Raw genomic sequence first — 21,956 nt, forward strand, 5'->3', positions numbered from 1 at the left:
TTGGGTCTCTCACCTTTGCTTTTACCTCCCAGTTTCCAGCCTTATGTTAAAACTTACCCTCTTCTCGGAACAAGCTCTTATTTGTAATGTCTCTCAGATAAAATTCCAGGGAGAGGACCCAGTGTTCCCCTCTCCCTGTTGCTTCTCACAAAAGCTATCTTTCAGTCTGGTGGTCCAGGGAACCCATGTGGACACAGGAATCTGCCAGGCCAGAGGAGTTCAGGGTCATGGACTCCTGGACTTTTATTTATTTGAGTTTTTTTTTTTTAGTATTTTTTCCCAGCTTAATTAAAGTACAATTGGCAAATAAAATTGTATGTATTTAAAGTATACAATGTGATTGGATATACATAAATATTGTGAAATGATTACCACTACCAGGTTAATTAATGCATCCATCACCTCACACGCTTACCACTTGTATGTGGTGTGGGGGGCATGGTGAGAATGCTTAAGATACGCTCTTTTAGCAACTTTTAAGTATACAATTCACCATTATTAGCTACAGTCACCATGCTGTACATAGATCTCCAGAATTGATTCATCTAACAAATGAAGCTTATACCCTTTTACGAGCATTTCCCCATTTTCCTCACCCCACTACCGCCTGCTAACCACCACTCCACTGTCTATTTCTATGAATTCAACTCTTTTTAGATTCCATATATGAGTGAGATCATACAGTATTTGTCTTTCTCTGTCTGGCTTATTTCACTTAGCATAATACCCTCTAGTTTCAACCGTGTTGTCACAAATGGCAAGCTTTCCTTCTTTCTCATGGCTGAGTAATACTCACTGTATGTAGTATATGCCACCCTGTCTTTATCTGTTGGTGGAAACTTAGGTTGTTTCCACATCTTGGCTACTGTGAATTATGCTGCAGTGAACATGGGAGTGCAGATCTCTCTTCCAGACAGGATTTAATTTACTTCAGAATATCAATACCCAGAAATGGGATTCCTGGGTTATATGGTGACTCTACTTTAAATTTTTTGGGAAATCTCCATACTATTTTCCATAATGGCTGCACCAGCTGATATTCCCACCAACAGCGTACAGGGCTTCTTTTTTCTCCACATCCTCACCAACACTTGTTATCTCTTGTCTTTTTGATAAAAGCCATCCTAACAGGTGTGAGATGATATCTCATTGTGACTTTGATTGGCATTTCTCTGATGGTTAGTGATGCTAAGCATCTACCTGTTGGCCTTTGTTTGTGTTTGGAAAATGTCTAGTCAGGTCCTTTGTCCATTTTTTAATCAGTTTGGGTTCTTTGCTATGTATTGAGTTACGTATTTTTGGATATTCACCTTATATATCTTAGATATTAACCCTTTATCAGATAAATGGTTTGCAAATATTTTCTCCCATTCCATAACTTGCCTTTTTATTTTGTTGGTTGTTTCCTAAAAATCAAGCTTTTTAGTTTGATACAGTCCCACTTGTTTATTTTTCCCACTTGTTTTTGTTCCTTGTGCTTTTGGTATCATATCTGAAAAATCATTTGCAAGAATAATGGCAAGGAGCTTTTCCCTTATGTTTTCTACTAGGATTTTTGTGATTGAAGGTCTTACATTTAAGTATTTGATTCATTTTGATATTGTTTTTGTGAGTGGTGTAAAATAGGGGTCCAGTTTTATTCTTTCACATGTGGGTATCCAGTTTTTTCAGCATCATTTATTGAAGAGACTAACATGTTCTTGATACCCTTATCAAAGATTAATTGATCGTGTATGTATGGATTTATTGCTGGGATTTCTTTTTCATTGGTCTATGTGTCTGTTTTTATGCCAGTACTCTAACTTTTAAATCATTATGCTGTGAAAGGTGGTGGTGTGTGTGGGGGGGTCACTTCAGCAATCAAGAGGTTGGCTGCCACTATGTGAGCCCTGCAGTTTATCAGCCATTAGGAGCAATACGGCCACCGTGCGGGCATTTGGAAATCTGTGGGACAGTTTTGGTTATTACAAGGGGACACCAAATGGCATTTAGTGTGCAGGGACCAGGGAAGACCTTAGTTCTGATTGCAAAGGGTTTCCCACCAAGAATTCTCTTGCCCAAAATGCCAACTGTGCCCCTGATTAGAAGCGCTTCTTTAGGGTATCATAATATCTATTAGGTAGCACATAAGACATGCTCAATACATGGAATATAACTATATTAGTAAGAACCAGTTGATGAAGCTGGTGGGGATGAAGCTAGTGATATGTAGGTCTGGCCTGGCTGAGGGAGTTTTTAAATCAAACAGAACACAGCAAGAAGCCTATAAAAAAGGATTTCTGAGTCTGAAACTCAGAGGTTTAATTCAGTAAGTCTGGGATAGGATATAGGAATTGCATTTTGGTGGTACATGATGGACTGGGATAAGTGGTCCTTACATGCACACATGCAGGTGGTACATCACACTGAGGACCAGGGAAAGTGAGGCAGAGGCGATAAGGCAAGAGCTGAATACAGACAGGAGTGAGGCGGAGCCAGCACCCTGGGGAATGGCAGAGCATCTTTTATTTCATGGATGATCAGAGCACATTTCAGTAAGATGAATAAGTCAAAGTTGGTCGAATTTCTCACTTGCATCGCATATAGGATTCAGTTACGACTCAGACACGGCAGGTATTGACTGTTTATTCTAATCCTGTCTCCCTCCTCTCCCCGACTGAGCTGGAGCTCTCTGTTTCTGATGAAAGGCTCTCTTCTTCTGATTCCATGTTTCTACCTCTATTGTCCTAACAAAAGACTCTCTGGCATGCCTCCCTTTCATGAGAATCTCAGTGATGGCGCTCACTGCCCTCTCAGGTCTCTGCTCCAGTTCCCTGCATTCTGATCTATTGCTGTTTTCTTCTTTGTGCTCATTTTGCCTTTCATCTGGTCATATGCGTTCCTACTTGCCTTCTGTCTATTGTGCGTAAGAACTGGAGGTTCCCTAGACCAAGTCCTCTTTCTGTTGTTCTGCCCTGCCCTTGCCACCAGCTTACTTAGCCCTTTACTCCTGGAAGGCACTGATGACACAGAGGTGCCTGCTTACTGAGACACACAAAGGACCGCAAAGTTCCACAGCAAGCAGCATGGGCTGTATAGAAATTTATGAGTATTTGCTGCTGCTAAGTGGTGTGGATTCACAATCACGCACTGAGAATTTCGGTCAGTTTCTAAACTGAGGGGGAATATGAAGACTGACCAGAATATAAAACACAGCCCTTGTTCTCAAAAAGTTTACAATACAGTTAAGCTATGATTCTACTTTCCAGGTCAAAATAAAGAAATATCTTTTATTGTTTGAGGCAGAAAGCAAGGAAGGGAAGTTGAAATTCCTCTCTGAGTCCTCCCAATTGACTTGATGTATAACTGCAGTTTTCAAGTCATTCTGGTACTATAGAAAGCACAGATGCATCCTAGTTAGACAGTCTAATAAAGTAAAATGCAGCCCTCCCTCTCTCCTCCTTTCCCCAGTGGGAATGAGACAGGTGAGCCCCTGGCTGTTTCTTTCCTGTCTGTGGGCTGCATCACCCAGTTGATGACGTCAGCCCTTTCAGGCTGCAACCTCCCCTGGCTCGTGCTTTGTCTTTGAGGAGTGCTTAGGGAATTGCAGGACAGATATTGAAGTCTGGGCATCTAATACATGAGATAGTGACTTTAGGGTGTTGACTGCTACCTTTCATGTTGATAAAATTGGGAAACAGTCCATGGATGCTTTCCAAATGCTAAGAAGTCGTCTAATTTGTGCTAGTATCTCTTGTGTGCTCATTGCATTTCGAATAAGCCAAGAAAGAGCATTACTTAAGCTCTGTTTGGATTGTCTGTCACCAAGTAGGCCAGGGTTTTGCATGCCTAGAAATGCCAGGAAATGCCTGTTTGCTGGCTAATAGGTTTGTTTGGAACAAATAAATTATATTTGATTTTTACAGCAATACAGAGCTTATGTGGCCTTACCAGACTTTTTCCGTAATTCAACTGCCACATGGTGGAAGAGGGAGTTGAAGGAACTATACACCAATCCACGAAATCCAGAGAAGAGCTTGAAGTTCGATGGCATATGGATTGTAAGTGCGGGTGTGTCTGTGTGTACATGGATAGGTATGCAGTTTCTCCAGTCAGGAATGCAACATCTCTGATATTCCTCACACCTTGTACCTTGCCTGAAGTTTCTGCAATAAAACTTCCAAGGTGATTACTAGGGATTCCTTGGAGTTGAGTTTTGCCTCACACCTTGAGGGAGAATTTTATAAAACTGTCTAGTCAGTCATTCTGTAGGGTTTAATTGATCTGTCTCGTCAGTTCTCAACTGGATTGGATGAGTCCCCATGGCCGATCTCTGTGGGGTTGCTGGGTGGCGAATGATTCATTCACAACTTCCTTGTCTTTGAATTGACAGGATGTAGTTATTTTTAAAAGTCCGATGAATCTGTGTTTTCATTTCTAGGATATGAATGAACCAGCGAGCTTTGTGAATGGGGCAGTTCCTCCAGGCTGCAGGAGTTCCTTTCTGAATCACCCTCCCTATATGCCGCGTAAGGATCTGGGGCCCTGTCTGCTGGCCAGGCCAGGGCCTCGAGGAGTGAGCCTGCACAAGCCCAGTCACCAGGGGCTTAGCCTCACTGCTCAGGGCATGTCCTCACTGCTGCTGTGGTTTTGGGGGAGCCAGAGACAAACGCTCTTTAAGCACTTGACCCAGTTGGGTGTACGCAAGTTACTGGCAACAGCGGGTGAATTTCTCAAATCGGTTCAGAAAACACTTAACAGTGGTCATGTCTCCAAAAACTTCTACAGCTAAGTTTCTAACTTCTTCAGGCTTATGTAAATTCCACCCCCCAGGGGTTTGTGGTGCCACCAGAAGGGGGACGGCAGTGGCTTACCATATCATGGGGTCGATAGACTTTGGCATTATATTTTTTTTCACATCTAAGCTCCAGAAATTATACTCTCTGTGAACTGTGTGACCTTCAACAGACTAATTGATGTTTCCAAATCTCAGTTTTTTTAACTGTAAAAAGGGGATAATGATATCTTCTTTGTAGAGTTATGATAAGAATTACATGAAATCATCTGCATGTTAAAAGCCTAAATTGGAGCCTGTCACATAGTGGTTGACAACTGTGTGTTCCTGCCCAGCCCCTGCCTCCCCTGGAGAACCCTCCCGAGGACTTGCTGTTGGAAACACCTAGGGATGTCATTGCAGCTCAAAGCTGTGCACCATTCCATACCCTTGGGAAGGAGAGGGACCCCTGCAGGGATCAAGCTCATCTTAAAATTCAGAGTCTAAACCCTTGAGAAGGGTCAGGGAGCCACAGGATCAGGGCTGACCTTCACATCCCTAGATCTTTCTCTTCAGATTTGGAATCCAGGGACAGGGGCCTGAGCAGCAAGACCCTGTGCATGGAGAGTCAGCAGGTCCTGCCAGACGGCTCCCTGGTGCGGCACTACGACGTGCACAACCTGTACGGCTGGTCCCAGACCAGACCCACATACGAGTGAGTTGCCATTTCCCTTCTCCAGTTGGCACAACTGGCAGGGCCAGCCAGTGACTGATGAGGCCACCCTACTTTTCCTTACACTCCCTTTGTAAGGGTTAAGAAGATTTTAATTACCATTATGTCATAATTCTCATTTATTAAATAAACACTCATAGTACGGAGCCGGGCCCTGCACTCACAGTCAGGGGTACAGATTTAAAGAAGGTCCTGCAAGGTCCTGCCAGTGAGAGACCAGTCGTCCTTGTCAGCAAGACCAACAGGGAGACGTGGGCATTTATCACGGTGCTACCGAGGGTATAATAACCAATGATAAGAGGCACAGGGAACCGAGAGGACCGGATATCTCTTTCGTTATTTCAAAAGTAGCTCATCTCTGTTGGGATTTTTTTGGGGGAGTGGGGGGTCATTCTTGTCAGATAGCCAACTGATGTCCCACTGAATCAGCACTGTCCCATTTTGTGAGCTCAGCCAATGAGTAGGAATTATCCTGAGGAACACCATATGGAGGAATTTACCTTCTTCCTCCCCAAATTCATAAAACTAAGTATGGAGTAAATAGTAAAATTTAGGGATTATTTATTGTTTTTAGGTGCTCTAGTAAGTTTAGCACATGGTGAAGTTCTTGTAAAACATTATAAAACATTACATTAAGGCACAACTCTTCTTATTATCTGCATCATCTGGAGTCAGTGGGGACCTCATTGTGGAGGGAACGGTCTGTGACCACGCACTGGACTTGGCAGCTCTGTGGCCTCTCCTCCTGTGACCTGCCCTCCATCACCTCCTTGTCCCCCCCAACCAGAGCTGTGCAGGAGGTGACAGGCCAGCGAGGGATCGTCATCACGCGCTCCACATTCCCCTCTTCTGGCCGCTGGGCTGGACACTGGCTGGGAGACAACACGGCCGCCTGGGACCAGCTGAAGAAATCCGTCATCGGTGTGCGGGCTTAGCCCAGGGCCCTCTGCTGGCGGGGAGGGGAGGCGGGATTCTCCCAGGAGGAAGGAGGGGGGGCTCGCGAGTGTCCCGTCTGACACAGCTGTGGTTTCCACTGCAGGCATGATGGAGTTCAGCCTCTTTGGCATATCCTATGTAAGTGTCTTTCGGATCACTCTTAATCCTGAAGCAGATGGTGGCATCTTTCAGAAATCATCAACAGACTCATTTTATTGTTTCAGACGGGAGCAGATATTTGTGGGTTCTTTCAAGATGCTGAATATGAGATGTGTGCTCGCTGGATGCAACTGGGGGCCTTTTACCCCTTCTCAAGGAACCACAACACCATCGGGACTAGGGTAGGACATTAGCTGGTAGTTTGGAGCTACAGCTGATCACTCTGTATTCCCTAGGGACATTTTCAAAACCATTAAACCCTCATATTTAAAAAAATTTTTTATACACTTACATATTGTAAAATGATTACCATAGTAGAGTTAGTTAATACCCCCATCACCTCACATAATTATCATTTCTTTTCATGATGAGAACATTAATATTTACTCTCTTAGCAACTTTCAAGTATATAATACAGTACTATTAACTATAGTCACAATGCTGTACATTAGATCCCCAGAATATATTTATCTTGTAACAGGAAGTTTGTACCCTTTGTCAACATCTCCCCGTTTTTTTCTATTCTCCCAGCCCCTGATAACTACCATTCTACTCTGTTTCTATGAGTTCCGCTGTTTTAGATCCCACATTAAGTGATAACATACAGTATTTTTCTTTCTCTGACTTATTTCACTTAACATAATACCATCAAGGTTCATCCATTTTGTCACAGATGGCAGGATTTCCTTCTTTCTTGTGGATGAATATTATTCCTTTGTCTATATTTGCCACATCCTCTTCATTCATTCATTCATTCATTCATTCATCAATTGACATATAAGTTGCTTCCATATCTTGGCTCTCATGAGTTAGTGCCGCAGTGAACATGGGAGTGCAGGTCTCTTCTGAGTTGCTAATTTCCTTTCCTTTGGAAATATACCCAGAAGTGGGGGTTGCTGGATCATATGGTAATTCTGGTTTTAATTTTTTGAGAAACATCCTTACTGTTTTCCATAGTAGCTGCACCAACTTACGTTCCCACCAACAGTGTACCAGGGTTCCCTTTTCTCCCATCCTCACCAACACTCGTTATTTTCTGTTTTCTTGATAATAGCCATTTTAACAGGTGTGAGGTGATATTTCATTGTGGTTTTGATTGGTATTTCCTCAATGATGAGTGACATTGAGTACCTTTTCATGTGCCCATTGACCATTTGTATGTCTTTTCTGGAAACTGGAAATGAATAACAGGACGAAAACTGGAAAATTCACAAATATGTGGAAATTAAATAATGTGTTAAAGATGATACCAAAAGAGAAATTTAAAAATCTTGAAACAAATGAAAATGGAAACACAACATACCAAAACTTTTGAGATGCAGCAAAAGCATTTCTAAGAGGGAAGTTTATGATAATAAACACCTACATTAAGAAAAAAGAAAAATCTCAAATAAACAACTTAACTTTGTACCTCAAGGAACTAGCAAAAGAACAAACTAAGCTCAAAGTTAGTAGAAGAGGAATTAATAAAGATCAAAATAGATAAATGAAATAGACACCAGAAAAGAAAACAAAAGAACAAAATTAAGAATTGGGTCTTTGAAAAGATAAACAAAATTGACAAATCTTTAGATAGATTTCCTAGGAATGAAAGAGAGAAGATTCAAATTAATAAAAATATAAATGAATAAGGAGACATTACAACTGATACCACAGAATACAAAGGATCAAAGAGACTATGAACAGTTATAAACCAACTAATTGGAAAACTTACAAGACACAGATAAATTGCAAGAAACATCCAACCCACCAAGACTGAATCATGAAGAAATAGAAAATCTGAACAGAGTGATAATGAATGAGGAGATTGAATTAGTAATAAAAAAATCTAACAAAGAGAAACCCAACACCAGATGGTTTCCCTAGTGAATTCCATCATGCTTTCAAAGAATTACACCATGACCTCCTCAAACTTCCAAAAAATTGAGAGGAAGGAACACTCCAAAATTCATTTTACAAGACCAGCATTACCCTCATACTAAAGTGAGATGAGAACACTACAAGAAAAGAAAACTAAAACCCAATATCCCTGATAAATATAGATCCAAAAATTGTCAACAAAATATTAGCACATCAAATTCAACAGCACATTGAAAGAAACATATACTATGATCAAGTGGGATTTAATCTTGAGATGCAAGGATAGGTCAACATATGCAAATCAATAATGCAATACACCACATCAACAGAATGAAAGGTTAAAAAATCTGTGATCATCTCCAAGGTGCAGAAAAAACATGTGACAAAATACAGCATCTTTTCATGGTAGGAACATATGACAGCTAATATACTCAAAGGTGAAAGGTTGGAAGCTTTTTCTCTAAGGTCAGGAACAAGGCAAATATTCCCACTCTCACTACTTCCATTCATGGTAGTGAGATGTACTGAAGAAATGTAACATAGTACTGGAAATTCTAGCCAGAGCAACCAGCAAAAATAACTAAAATCAAATCAAATAATTCAAATCAGAAAGGAAAAGGAAAAACTATCTAACTTTATAGTTTATATATTCTTATATGTTGAAAATCCTAAAGATGTCATCATAAAATTATCAGAACTAATATATTAAATCAGTAAAGCTGGAGAATGCAAAATCAACATACAGAAATCATTTATATTTCCGTACTCTAATAATAAAATATCTGAGAAATAAATTTTAAAAAATCCCATTCACAATAGCCTCAAAAAGCAATAGAATAGTTAGTAATAAATTTAACCAAGCAGATGGAAGATATATACCCTGAAAACTGTGACATGCATGAAAGAAATTGAAGCAAGACACAATCAAAAGATGATCCATGAATATTGGATCCAATTTTAATATCGTTAAAATGTCCATACTACCCCCAAACCATCTATAGATTCAATCAATCCCATCAAAATTCCAATGGCATTTTCACAGAAATAGAAAGAACAAACTCAAAATTCATGTGGGACCATAAAAGACTACAAATTACTAAAGCAATCCTGAGAAAGATGAGTGAAGCTGGAGAAATCACACTTTCCTATTTCAAACAATGTGGCAAAGGTATGGTAAACCAATCACTATGGTACTGGCACAAACATAGACATATAGATCACTAGACAGAATCAAGAGCCTAGAAATAAACCTTTGCAAATACTATGAACTAATATTTGACAAAGGAGCCAAGAACACTCAATGGAGAAAGGACAGTTTCTCCAATCAGTGGTACTGAAAAGCAGAGTAATTACATGCAGAAGAATGAAATTGGATTAGTGACTTAAATGTAAGACCTGAAACTATAAATCTCCTAAAAGAAAACAGGGAAAAAACTCCTTGACATTGTTCTTGGCAATGATATGTTGGCTATGACATCAAAAGCACAAATAACAAAAGCAAAAAATAAAATAAGTGGGACTACATTAAACTCAAAAGTTTCTGCACAGCAAAAGAAACAAGCAACAAAATGAAAAGGCAATCTACAGAATGGGAGAAAATGTTTGCAAACCATATATCTGATAAGGGGCTGATATCCAAAATATATAAGTAACTCATACTGCTCACTAGCAAAAAAACAAACAGTCTAACTAAAAAATGGGCAGAGGAACTAAATAGACATTTTTCCAAGAAGACATAAAAATGGCCAACAGGTACATGAAAAGATGCTTACGTTTCAGTAGCCCATATTCCCCAGTGTTCTTGAGATTATTCTTTTTCTTTAGGCTGTGTTGTACCTAATGTATCTGCCAAAGAATCTCTTACGGGGAAATTTTGTCAGCTGTGTTGGGAGAGCTTCAGTGACCTCTTTTAGTATATTACGACTATTCTCTTAGTCTCATCTCTAATCAGCTTCAGTTTAGTACTGTGAGATCTTCATTAGGAGACATACTAAATCCTCTAGTTCCCTAGGTGAGCTCTGACCATTCCTCTCTTCTCCTTTAGAGGCAAGACCCCGTGTCCTGGGACGCTGCCTTTGTGAATATCTCCAGGCGTGTCCTGCAGACCAGATACACCCTGTTGCCGTATCTCTACACGCTGATGCACGTGGCCCACACGGAGGGCAGCACTGTCGTGAGGCCTCTTCTCCATGAGTGAGGGTCTAGCTGGGCTCCAATGACTAAGGGATAATTCTATTCTGTGTGGTAGCAGTTGAAGAAGACAATCCTTCTGAACTAAATTAAAGACGTGATTGCCTTTTGCCATAAGCTCTCTGGCTACAGACCATGCATTATGACTCCTTTTAGCACAGTGTCAATCATTCCCCAGGCCCTTGAGAGAAGGTTATTGAATGAGAAAAAAAATTCAAGATGATACAATACAGCAGAGAATAATTTCTCTCTAATTAGGCATGTGAAGAGCTATCTATCTTTTGTAGCATCTCAGGTCACAAAAGAAGGCCAGATTTGAGGGATAAAGGCCATTTTTGCAGTTTAAATGTACCATGGTCAACTATTTCATAATGTATGTAATTGTTGAATCACTATGTTGTACATCTGAAACCAATACAATACTGTATATCAATGATACTTAAATCTGAAAAAAAAAAAAGAAAATGCACCATGGTAAGAAATGTGGAGATAGATTTATAGGCGAGAACATGCCTAAACCCAATCATTCCTGGAGTTTGAAACATGACATGTAGAAAGTAAGTTTATGTTTGATTTAAGTAGACCTACAGGAAGAGTAAAGGATGGCATAGAATGCAGCTGGGTTTCTGACTTGGGTCTAAACTTGAGGAGTTTCTTCAAGGTCTTGGCCTAGGACCCATTTGGGGTCCAGACTCTGGTACCTTGGTTTCCCTTCCCAGGTTTGTGTCGGACCGGGTGACCTGGGATGTAGACAGTCAGTTCCTGCTGGGCCCAGCCTTCCTGGTCAGCCCTGTCCTGGTGCCTGTGAGTATGGAGGCCTCTGATCAATAAAGAATTCCAGTTACAAGGCCCAGTGAATAGGGCCAGGAGAAGTGGCCTGGTCTGGTGGGGGCCTTGAGATGGTTTCTTATTCTACTTTCTTCCCCTCCCTCTGAGCTGAGGTCCATCACTTAGGTGAGCTGGTCCTCAGCTCCCTCTTTAAAATCAGCATAATAGATTCTGATTGACAGGATAATCAAGAGGAGGAAACTCCTATGATATATTTCAAGATCGAATTATCTCTTCATGAACTGAAATAAGGAGGTCAGGTCAGGTGGGGGCCAAACTGTAAGGAATTCATTATAATCTTCCATCACCAGTTAAAACAAAACTTTTCAGAAGGATTGTTCGTACCAATGTGTATCATTGTGTTGCTGGCCGGCTAGGTTTTCCCTTTCCTCTAAGAGGTCCTTAAGCGGCAGAAACCGTTCCTTTTTCTATTGATGAGTAGGCTTCTCGTTAAAATACCAGTTAATTGCATCCTTCCCCAGCCTTACTGCACTGATCATAAACTCTGAAGTATTGGCACCATAAAACCCACAAAATTTTCTTCTTCCACAGACCCAATGTCAGTTTGCCTCTCTAGAGAGGGTATGGGGTAAGTCTAGAAGCAAATGATTTTTATCCTCAAAGTCCTGAATCCCCAAGGGCTTTGCGGAAGCCACCAGTTTGGACTAGGCAAACCACCCCTGTTTGAGGAGGGGAAGGAAGACCCCCGAACCTCTCTGACCTCTGGAGAGATGAGGCCTGTGGTTCCTGGGCCAACACTGCCCATGCTTTGTTTGTGTTTAATTTTAGAAAGCCAGAAATGTCACTGCATATTTCCCTAGAGCCCGCTGGTATGATTACTACACGGTAAGTTTTTCAGATTTCTTAAACAACCTGGGAAAATGGTAGCATGCACAGGCTTTAGAATGTGACAGGCCTCTGGTCAACTTCTGGCTCTGTAATCCACTCAATGTGTGATCCCGTCGACTCACCCCCAAGCGGGACAGACTACTTCCCTCCCAAACCTGTCTAACACTCAGTGCCCAGCTTCTGTGAGAGCTCTTGATGCGTCAGTTTCTACCTTTGTTTATACCCCCACTGTTCACAATGGTATATCATGGCAACACTAGTAAACTATACTTTCTGTTTATATCCTCCCGTGCTGGACTGGAGTTCGCAAGTGAAGGGGCCTTTTCCTCCCTGTCTTTTTATTAAATATCTTCTTTTATAGCATAGATGCCCAAAGAGGAGTTGTTAAATGTAATTCCCTAAGGGAAGCAAGGTCTTAGGCAGTGTATAAAATGCACACTGAGTACGGGGCCCAGCCCTTGTGAGCTGGAGCAATGGAAATGCATTTAGAAATGTGGGGTGAGCAAGTCATTCTCAGTCACGAGGTGTTCCTGGGTTCGTCTGGGCCCCAGAGACTCCGCTGGGAAAGCAGGGCTTTTCAAAGCAGCTTCAGAGCAGGGATGTAAACAGCTCAGAGTTTGATTCTGAGAAAGAACCAAAGGGGGTGTTTCCTTCCTGTAGCTGGACCTCCTCTTCTAGCTTTTTGGGGAGATCAAGGCAGAGGACTGGGACTTCAGCTGCAGGATAACGGACAGCTGGAGAACAGCAGGCAGAGTGTGCTCTGGCTTTGCCCACCAACGGGTTTGCGATGGAAGTGGGTGAAAGTGGAGCCAAGAAGCTTTCTTCCGCCCCCTCCCTGTCTCCCGGAGCCCTGGGTCCTCCCTGGCGCCCCGTTCTCGCCGGGCTGGATGTCCGCTAGGTGGCACTGCATTAGGACTCTGCTCTGTGCTTCCCAACCGAGGCTTTCCTGGGAGAGCAGCCAGCTTCCCTTAAGCGAGCCGAGCCTTTGTCCTGGGGCACAGTGGCCGTCCCACTCGGCGGCAGGGCTGATTCTGAGTGCAGGGGCTTCCCTGGGGCAGGGCCAGCCCGGCGTGGGGGCAGGTGAGGAAGCTGCGTGCACAGAGGGACGGGGAGCTCCTTTTCAAGGCCGAGCCTGGGGTCTCAAGGCCCCGAGAGTGAGAGGCAGCTGAGATTCTGTCCCGAGGCACCGCGCTTGCCTCCCTGCAGACCTGGCCTGGCCCGGGAGCAAAGCTGCTGAGCTCTGCGTGTCGGAATCCGGGGAAGCTCCCCATGGAGTTCACCCTCCAACCCGGAGCTGACACCGACGTGCCATGAGCACCAATACATACAGGATGTAACTGCAGAGACAAAGAAGGCAAGGCGTGAGGGCTGACAGAGAAGAACCCTGGAGGTGCTGGTTTTATACATGGCTTTTAAATAGAAGAGCTTTGGTCAAGTGGAAAGAGAGAAACAATTATGTCGGAGGCCCAAAGTTGATGGAGCAGGCTATTTAAAAAAATAATAATAAAATTTTGGTATTTAATTAGAATGAAGACTCCATGGTTGAAGTTAATGGAGAAGTTTCTCCTTAACTAATCCTTTACTTGTGGCCATTTTGTTTGTTTACAGTGTAGAACATATATTGGATATTTGTAACAATGCTTCTCCATCATAATCAATGATTATGAAGGTGATGAAAATTCCCCCATAGAAAGGCATGCTAGGCTGTCTTTTCTTAGTTTAATAATGCGGCTTTTAGATTTTCTCTTACCATCATACCTCTGTGGATATTCTAACAGAAATTTTTTATGCTAGCCTGATCAGAGACTACTTAAAAGACAGCAAATGAACTTGTGACTCATTAGGTATTGTAAATGAAATCATGAGATGATTAAAATTATATCATATGTAGCCATAGGGTATAATAGAATGGAAATGCCATTTAGAGAAATAAAGGATTTGGTAGGAAGGTAACTTTGATAATTTTACGTGTATCGACTTTCACTCAAAGGCAGGACAATCGATGGAGGAAGATGTCCAGTATGCATAAGCTATTGGAGTGAAATGTCATTAGAGATAATATAATCCAACTTTCTCATGACATCAGTGAGAAAACTGAAGAAGCCCAGAGATATGGGGCGGAATTTTTATGAAACCCTGTAAACTTTGGAGCCCTGAGGCAGCCCAGGAAGCAGAGTCCACCCCAGGGAATGTGGCCACAGTCACTCTGCTTCCTGCTACCACCTACCCTACAGGCTATACAGGTTGAATCTGTGTAAAATGAGCATCAGGAGCCCAAAGTGAAGGAGTGGTAGGGTGGTTCTGCTCCTTAGCTCTAAGGTAGTGCATCTCAAATGGGGGGATTTCGCCTACCAGGGGGCACTGGGCCATGTCTGGAGACGTTTTTGGCTGTGACGGTGTGGTGGGGGCGGGGGAGATGCTACTGGCATCTATTGGGCAGCCACTGGTGAACACCCAAAAGTGCAGGGCGGCTCCCCCCAAGGCCCGCAATGTCCTTAAGTGCTGAGGGGAGAGCCGGGCCCTGGTATGAGATGTGGAGGGAGAGTTTCTTGGGACCCAAGGCTTCTGGTTTAGGGGGGACAGCACTGCTCCCTGTCACACAGGAGGCGAGGTAAGATGTTAATCCTAAAGGGACAGACTGAGTGAAAGACAAGGACTTGTAAAGTATGGCAGCTTGCTGTGCTGTCCGTGGGAGTCAAAGGTGTTAGTGGCGTTGTGGGTGGGGAGCGGGGATTGAAGGAGTTGGAGGCAGACGGAAACAAAGTGAAGAAAAGTCTAGCGATGCAGAAGCCACCGCGGGGAGTGTCCCACCCCCCGCAGCGGCGGTCTCTGACACAGAAACAGGAGGTGCGTGCTGTGACCTCCTGTAGTGTGCACAGCTGAGAGATCCTGACAGGATGCGATAGCAGCCCAGAAGCTCGGCAATTGGGGAACAGGGCAATTCAGGGGTGCACAAAGAGTGGACAAGGTGTCTGGCAAATGCATCGATTGCTCTCAACCTAACCCTCTCCTACCTTCTTCTGGCCCACAGGGTGTGGACATTAAAGCGAGAGGAGAGTGGAAAGCCTTGGCAGCCCCTCTTGACTACATTAATCTTCATGTCCGAGGGGGCTACATCCTGCCCTGGCAGGAGCCTGCACAGAACACCCACTTAAGGTGAATGGCGGGACTGGGTGCTCCTTTTCACACCAGTTACCTCAGATCCTGGTGACGTCCACCAATTTGTAAGCAGCACCCTTGTACCCAGAGGCGCTTTTACTAAACGTTTTTGTCTGTTTGTTTGTGTTTTAACCTCTGTCATACTCTGTACTTTTTGAGCAATTTGTAACAACTCTTTTAGATCTAAGTTGGTTAGATGATAGGTCTGTTTAATGACATTTGGAATGAAGGTGAGGAGCAACCTGATTCATGCTAGTTTTAGGAAACTATCTGGATTTTAATTGACTCTTTGCTAAAAAAACTATTGCCGAAAAATTGTGTAAGCCATATTGCAATTGATGCCTGATGCTGAGGTTCCTCATATGCAAAGGTTTTAAAACCCCAGACCTAAGTCTATATAATAAAGAATAGCTAACATCAAGTAAATGCTTACTCTATGTCTAGAGCTGTATTAATATGGAGATTTCTATTTAGACACTATTTTTCTTAACAATGGGAAAAAATAAACCCTATGGTTATAAGTACTGTTATGCTCCCCATGTTAGCAAAGAGGTTTCCAGAGGCTAAGTGATTAATTCAAAGTCACAGAGTTAGGAAGTATTGAGCAGGGACTAAAATCCATGTCTGTCTGATGTCAAACTAATATTTTTAGAGCCCTGTTCATGTGATTCCAAAAACTCAGTTAAAAACTGAAGAACTTATGATGTTTATAAACAGAGCTCACTCTGTACATATGTTTCGGAAATTAAGTTATGAAAGAGGAAAGATCAAAACATCAGGATTTTTCCCACAGTGAGAACCCAATGAGTTTCTTAGAGAGCTTTCAGAGCTCTTGTAAGCTTGTAGAGCTGTAAAGGAAAATTCTGCTTGGTTTATTCATTCATTCCTGAATGAGGTCATAGAGCTAATGGAGACAGACCAGAAGGAAATCACAGGTCCCTTGAATCCCTGTACCTAGTCTTTATACCACGAAGCACTTCCTTCATGTTTTTAGGAAAACTCTTGGTTGGTGGCTGTGGCTTTGCTTTTTGCTAACATGTCTCTCTTACCTCATTACAGCCGTCAGAAATTCATAGGCTTCAAGGTGGCCTTGGATGACGAGGGGACTGCTGAAGGCTGGCTTTTCTGGGATGATGGGCAAAGTATTGGTAAGAGACACCTTGGATTTGTGTCAGTATCACTGGCAAGGTTCCTGGATATCTTATGGACCTGCTTTTTCCTTTTCTATGTTAAAACCATTTTGCATTTTTAAACATAGCCATTTGTTACTTCTAAGTGTATCATGCATGGTGTTCATGATCCTTATGCCTCATGTAAATGTGGCTTACCGTTATCCAATCATCCTAATCCACTGTGGAAGACAGCAGTAGAGGGGCCACAGGAAAGTTATTTTGTAGCCAACTGAGATATACTTCTGTATGGTTTATGTTCAAGGGCACATTCTCTAATTACATGGCTTACTGTCCAAGTAAGAGAGGCAGTGCCTCTATCAGCTGCACTGTTTATTTGGGGGATTTTCCATTACGAGTTTACAGGAATTGGTAGACTCTTAGGAGGATGGCTCAGGTACCATAAGCTATTTTTAGGCCATTGTTTATACAATAGAATGCTGGAAACGTTCTGGGTCTGTGCTGTCTAGTGTGTTAGCTGTTAGGCCGTTGAACACTTGGAATGTGACAAGTGCATCTGAGGAACTGAATTTTTAATTGTATTAGTTGTAATTAACTTAAATCCAAACAGCTACATTTTTCTAGTGGCTATCACCTTGGACGGCACAGCTCCAGAGGACAGCCAAGGCTCTCTGACTGAGCGGCCAGCAAAGTAGAAAGAGGCCAGCATATAGTAAGAGTGAGAGAGCCTGGGTGGAGTGTCAAGTGAGAACACCTGTGACATGGCCCTGGTTGGTCACCTTTACTGGGCATTCTTCCAAGAAGTCTCTCTGGTTTTCTCTGTTCTTTGGAGATCACATTTTAAAAACTGCCTAATGCCTCTCAAGATAAACCAGTGTTTATAATGTGGGTGTACATGTATGTACATACATGTATGTGTGCCTCTAGCAGAAGGAACCTGAAAATTCTGAGGTGACTAGGAAGGTGTCGGGAATGGCAGACCACGAGAAAGAGAAGTGGATGAACAGTGGTGTTAGGAAACGGCATTATAAGAAGGACTGTTGTATGCATCTGTACACACTCATTTCACACATTTTTGTAAGCTGAAGTTGGCAGCAGAGTCTGACTAATCTCAGAAAATGGAACTCTGTAAAGAAGAAAAATAAAATAAAAAACAAGCAAAAATCATCCCTACTTTCTCAACCAAGTCAAGGGAGCCTTTCGCATTCTAGAGCCCAGCTCCAGATCACACTTGCCTTGCTGTTTGTTTGCAGATACCTACGAAAAAGGAGCCTATTACCTTGCCAACTTTTCTGCCAGCCAGGTGAGTGTGACTGCTACCCTGAGGGCTGATAGAGTTGGGTTGGTCGTATAGGACGCTGGATATCGTGCCTAGAAATCCTCCCTGCTCCCCATGCTCCTTGGCATCCTCCCTTCCTCTAGACTTTGGAGAGAGATCACTCCTAGGGACTTCTCTATGGTCAAACCCATTCATGTTCCATCGGCGACTTCTTCCAGGTCCCCAAGGCACAGACGAACAGGCCATTCCTGAGTTGGGTAGCTCTGGCTCCTGTGTTGCATGGAATGGTCACATTTTGTGACTTCTATATGTGTAGAATACAAGGTTCCTGATAGCTGAGACTGTCTCCTTAGAGGTCCAGGTGACTGTAGAGACCCTCCTGTAAGGCACTCAGCCAATGCTGTGTTGTATGATAGTCAGCAACAGTACGGAGTCCTGAAATCATGGTCTCTACTATCCAAGGACACAAGGTGGTCACTCTGAAGATGTCTTATTTCATGACCAACATAGTGCTTGTAAAGAGGTTGGGAAAAATTTGGATGAATTTTGCTATTTTTTTCCCCTCTGGTTTCTTTTATCTCCAATTGACAGAATACGATGCAGAGTCATATAATTTCCAACAAATATATCACTGATGAAAACCCTTTGAAACTGGGCTACCTGGAGATCTGGGGAGTGGGCAGTGTCCCTATTTCCAGTGTCAGCATCTCTGCAAACAGCGTGGTTATAACACCACCCTTCACCTACAGCTCTGCAACACAGGTTTGTGACAGGGGAAAGTCCCAATGGAATTTCCCAGCCTTGAGATGCCTAGTGCAATTCCTACCTGCTTGCCTTCCAAAGGACACTCTCTCCTGCAGAGCCCTTTGGGAGTTCTTCTGTGGCTGGTGTGTCAGCACTGGGCAGCTTGGAGATGAAGGGACGATTCATGGTTTATCATCATTTGGAGCTGAGAGCCCAGGGGTCCTTTGCCTGTCTCCTTTGCCTGTCTCCTTGTCTGCAGACCTATATGAAACTTTGTCTTTCTCCCTTCACCTCTGCCTCAGAGATCTGCTTCCTAAAAAGCTTGGAACTACCGTATTTCATCAACTAATAAGACACCATCAGATAAAAGTTGCTCCATTATTTCTTGTGCCATGAAGGAAGAAAAAAGGATTACAGAACTGTGATATAGTGCTTTCTTATCACTTAAAAATGCCCATTTTAAACATAAAGAAAGCTTTGAAAAAATTCTTTAGGCATAGATTTTTATCATTTTAATATGTTAATGATAATACAGAAGAAAATGTTGAGTGGAGATATATATACACGCACACTCATAAATTTGCATCAGAGTAATTTAGAAGAGCTAAACTCTGAATGTGAAGAAATATTAATACCGTAACCAATGTGTATCACATAGTTGTCTTTTATTTAAATTTTATGTAAATATTTTAAATTATTTTATTATTTATATCTCTTATTATTTTATTTATTGTTATGTAAAGGAAAAACATGGGGCATGAATTGGTTCAGGTGTTTCCTTTATACTATCGGATGAGTTGGTAATACATCATCTCATAAAAATTCTTCCGCTATGAGCTGTCAGGTTTTCTTCAAAGCCAGTAACATGTTCTATACAAGTTTCCACACTAGCACTTTCTTGATCTTACTGTCAACCGGTTTCACATTCCTTTCTAAAACAATCCTCAAGTGGCTTGAGGTCCAGCCATTCATAATTGCAGTAGTAGCAGTGAAGTTCACAGATGCACAGACAGTAACAATTGTCACGAGCGCTGCTTAGCTCACAGCAATTCTAGGGCTGTTAATTGCAAGATACATTCTGATTTCATGAATGTTAAATATATGAAAAATCTGGACCTTGGGATTAATGCAATGTAGTGCTTCCCACATCCATCTTCACGGTAAACGGGATCTTCCCTTGTGTAGTTTTGCTTAGTGCTTTTTCCTGAGTTACTTTTCTTTCATACTCCTCCCTGATTACAAGGCCTGAAGTAAAAATTTTCCTTCCATGTAAAGTGTTTTATTTGTTTTCTCATATTTGTGGTTTTCTTATCAACCAAATTCCCCAACCTTACCAAGAGTCCCTAAAGGGCTTTGTCCTGTTTCTTTGCTGCCCGACTCATGGACTGATGCACAAACTCTTATTGCCCCTGTGGGGGAACTTTATGGGAAGTGTCTGTCTGGAAAAAAGCTAAAATACTGGTCTCCTCCCAGGCAATCAGCAAGGCTCTCTGAAGCAACAGGAGAGGTGGGGTGGGCGGGGATAAAATGAGGACTCTCAGGAATGGACATGAGGACGTTTTCCCCACTTGGTGCGGTTCTCTCTCTGGTGTTTCCCGTTGCATTTATAGGGGCCTCTTGTCTTTGCCCTGTCACCGAGCAGTCTTTGCACACAGAGGCATTCAGAACTTCTTCCTCACCAGAAAATTTGGGGGTGGTCTGACAGCTGGGCAGTGAATTGTGGGAGTGTCTGAGTGTTATGTGACTCTGTTTAAGCATAAGAAATTTCAGTCACCAGACGCCCAATACTTTTCTTCTGGTTCTCGACAGGTGTTAAACATCGATGTGACCAGCAGAAACATCAGCCTGCATAATTTCATTTCTTTGACATGGAGAAGCACTCTGTGAATGTTTAGAGCAAGATTCTAACTAAGAACAGTTTTTTAAACTACTTATACTTCATGCTCATAAAATTGTTGTGTGTTGCTAATGAGTTCATGCCCAGGATGGGTAAATATCTTATTAATTTTGTCACATTTTGTCTGTGCCTTTAGCACTGTGGTATGGGCACCAGAGAGGTGTGGAAAATCTGGGGGTTACCTTAATGTCTGTATGTGGTTAGTATGGTACTGATGGCTCACCTTAAGACACTTACTGAGGATGAACTGGGTCCGTGATGAAGTGCATGTGTGTGTATAAGGTGCATAATCAGGGAATGGGCCCCACTCTTCCTAGACACAAGAAAACACTTGCAGGGCAGTTCCAGGTCCTAGATTTAGTTAACACTTCAAGAAAGTATCCAGAAAGGACACTTGCTAGTTGGTTTTAGGAGGAGGGGAACAATGTACTGAGAGCGTGATGTAGGAAGGAAAGGCAAACCCAGAAGACGTAAGTGGGAAAGATGAGAAGAAACAGAGAAAGGTGAGAAAAGTGAACATGGCAAGAAGTGATGTGAGAATATCAAGAACAGTAGCCTCACTGGGAGGGGAAAGGAAGGGCCAACTCGCCTGAAAGCAGGAGAAAAGGTCAGGAGCTCCTTAGCAGGTGGGAACCGGGTGACGATAAAATTGAAGCAGGCAAAGCTGAAGGGTAGGTACTTCATGCTTTTGAGTGTAAAAGAAGGAGTTTGAATGTAAAAAGTATAACTTATTTTTGCAGTGGTGTGCTTGAAAACGTGCAAATCTTATTTCTCTACTCTGTGCCTACTATTTATAACCACAGTTCACACAAATGCCTGCAACTTATATGCCAGAGAAAAATAAACAAATTCATAAGAGGTTTTGTATTTTGTGATATTTTGACTGTGGGTCACCTCATGTCAGGATTAAGCCGCCTTCTTCTTCAGCAAACCCTTGTAAATTGGCCTCGTGCTCTCTGGCATCGGAGTTCCTGCAGTCTGACCCACCAGTGGAATGATCAGATTTCTGATTATCCACACTTTTCCTTATGCCCTTTTTTCCTTGCTTGGGTTTTTCTTAAGATTTAGGTCTGTGGAAGTGTGGACTTGAGTTGTTGTTGTTTTAGTCATCATTGTTTATTGCTGTATTTGGTAAAATATCAGTTCTGCCAAAACTAGAGGTTGTACACTCTTGGTTAAAACACGACATGGTTAATTGTGGGATAAAGAAACTAGGTATTAATGTTCAACAGGGATATTTACTTTTAGTATTACTTGAAAATGAGAGTGTTAGAAATGTATATGTTTACCTCCCTGTGTCTTTTTCTTTTTTTAACACCAGGATGCCAGATTCTGCTTATATACTCATGTCAGTGCCCGCATAAGGCTATAGAAAATAGCATTGTTAAATTGGCTTAATGTTCTAATTATCAAAATAAGGAGCTTTTGGATGAAGGCTT

At 42.3% G+C, this 21,956-nt stretch overlaps 1 protein-coding gene across 1 annotated transcript in view; it reads left to right on the top strand.

The window, feature by feature from the left end:
• The window catches only part of LOC118932546 (probable maltase-glucoamylase 2), a 189,158-nt gene that overhangs the window by 59,716 nt on the left and 107,486 nt on the right, over nt 1–21,956 (top strand). The window contains exons 35-48 of the mRNA XM_036926117.2: nt 3,906–4,040; nt 4,421–4,508; nt 5,330–5,468; nt 6,274–6,407; nt 6,526–6,560; nt 6,647–6,763; nt 10,486–10,634; nt 11,351–11,435; nt 12,249–12,305; nt 15,340–15,464; nt 16,527–16,615; nt 17,851–17,900; nt 18,468–18,638; nt 20,430–20,503. Of these exons, the coding sequence (XP_036782012.2) occupies nt 3,906–4,040; nt 4,421–4,508; nt 5,330–5,468; nt 6,274–6,407; nt 6,526–6,560; nt 6,647–6,763; nt 10,486–10,634; nt 11,351–11,435; nt 12,249–12,305; nt 15,340–15,464; nt 16,527–16,615; nt 17,851–17,900; nt 18,468–18,638; nt 20,430–20,503 (1,448 nt within the window). The remainder of the gene's footprint in view (nt 1–3,905; nt 4,041–4,420; nt 4,509–5,329; nt 5,469–6,273; nt 6,408–6,525; nt 6,561–6,646; nt 6,764–10,485; nt 10,635–11,350; nt 11,436–12,248; nt 12,306–15,339; nt 15,465–16,526; nt 16,616–17,850; nt 17,901–18,467; nt 18,639–20,429; nt 20,504–21,956) is intronic.

The sequence above is a fragment of the Manis pentadactyla genome, chromosome 7, assembly GCF_030020395.1.
Source record: "Manis pentadactyla isolate mManPen7 chromosome 7, mManPen7.hap1, whole genome shotgun sequence".
NCBI lineage: Eukaryota > Metazoa > Chordata > Mammalia > Pholidota > Manidae > Manis > Manis pentadactyla.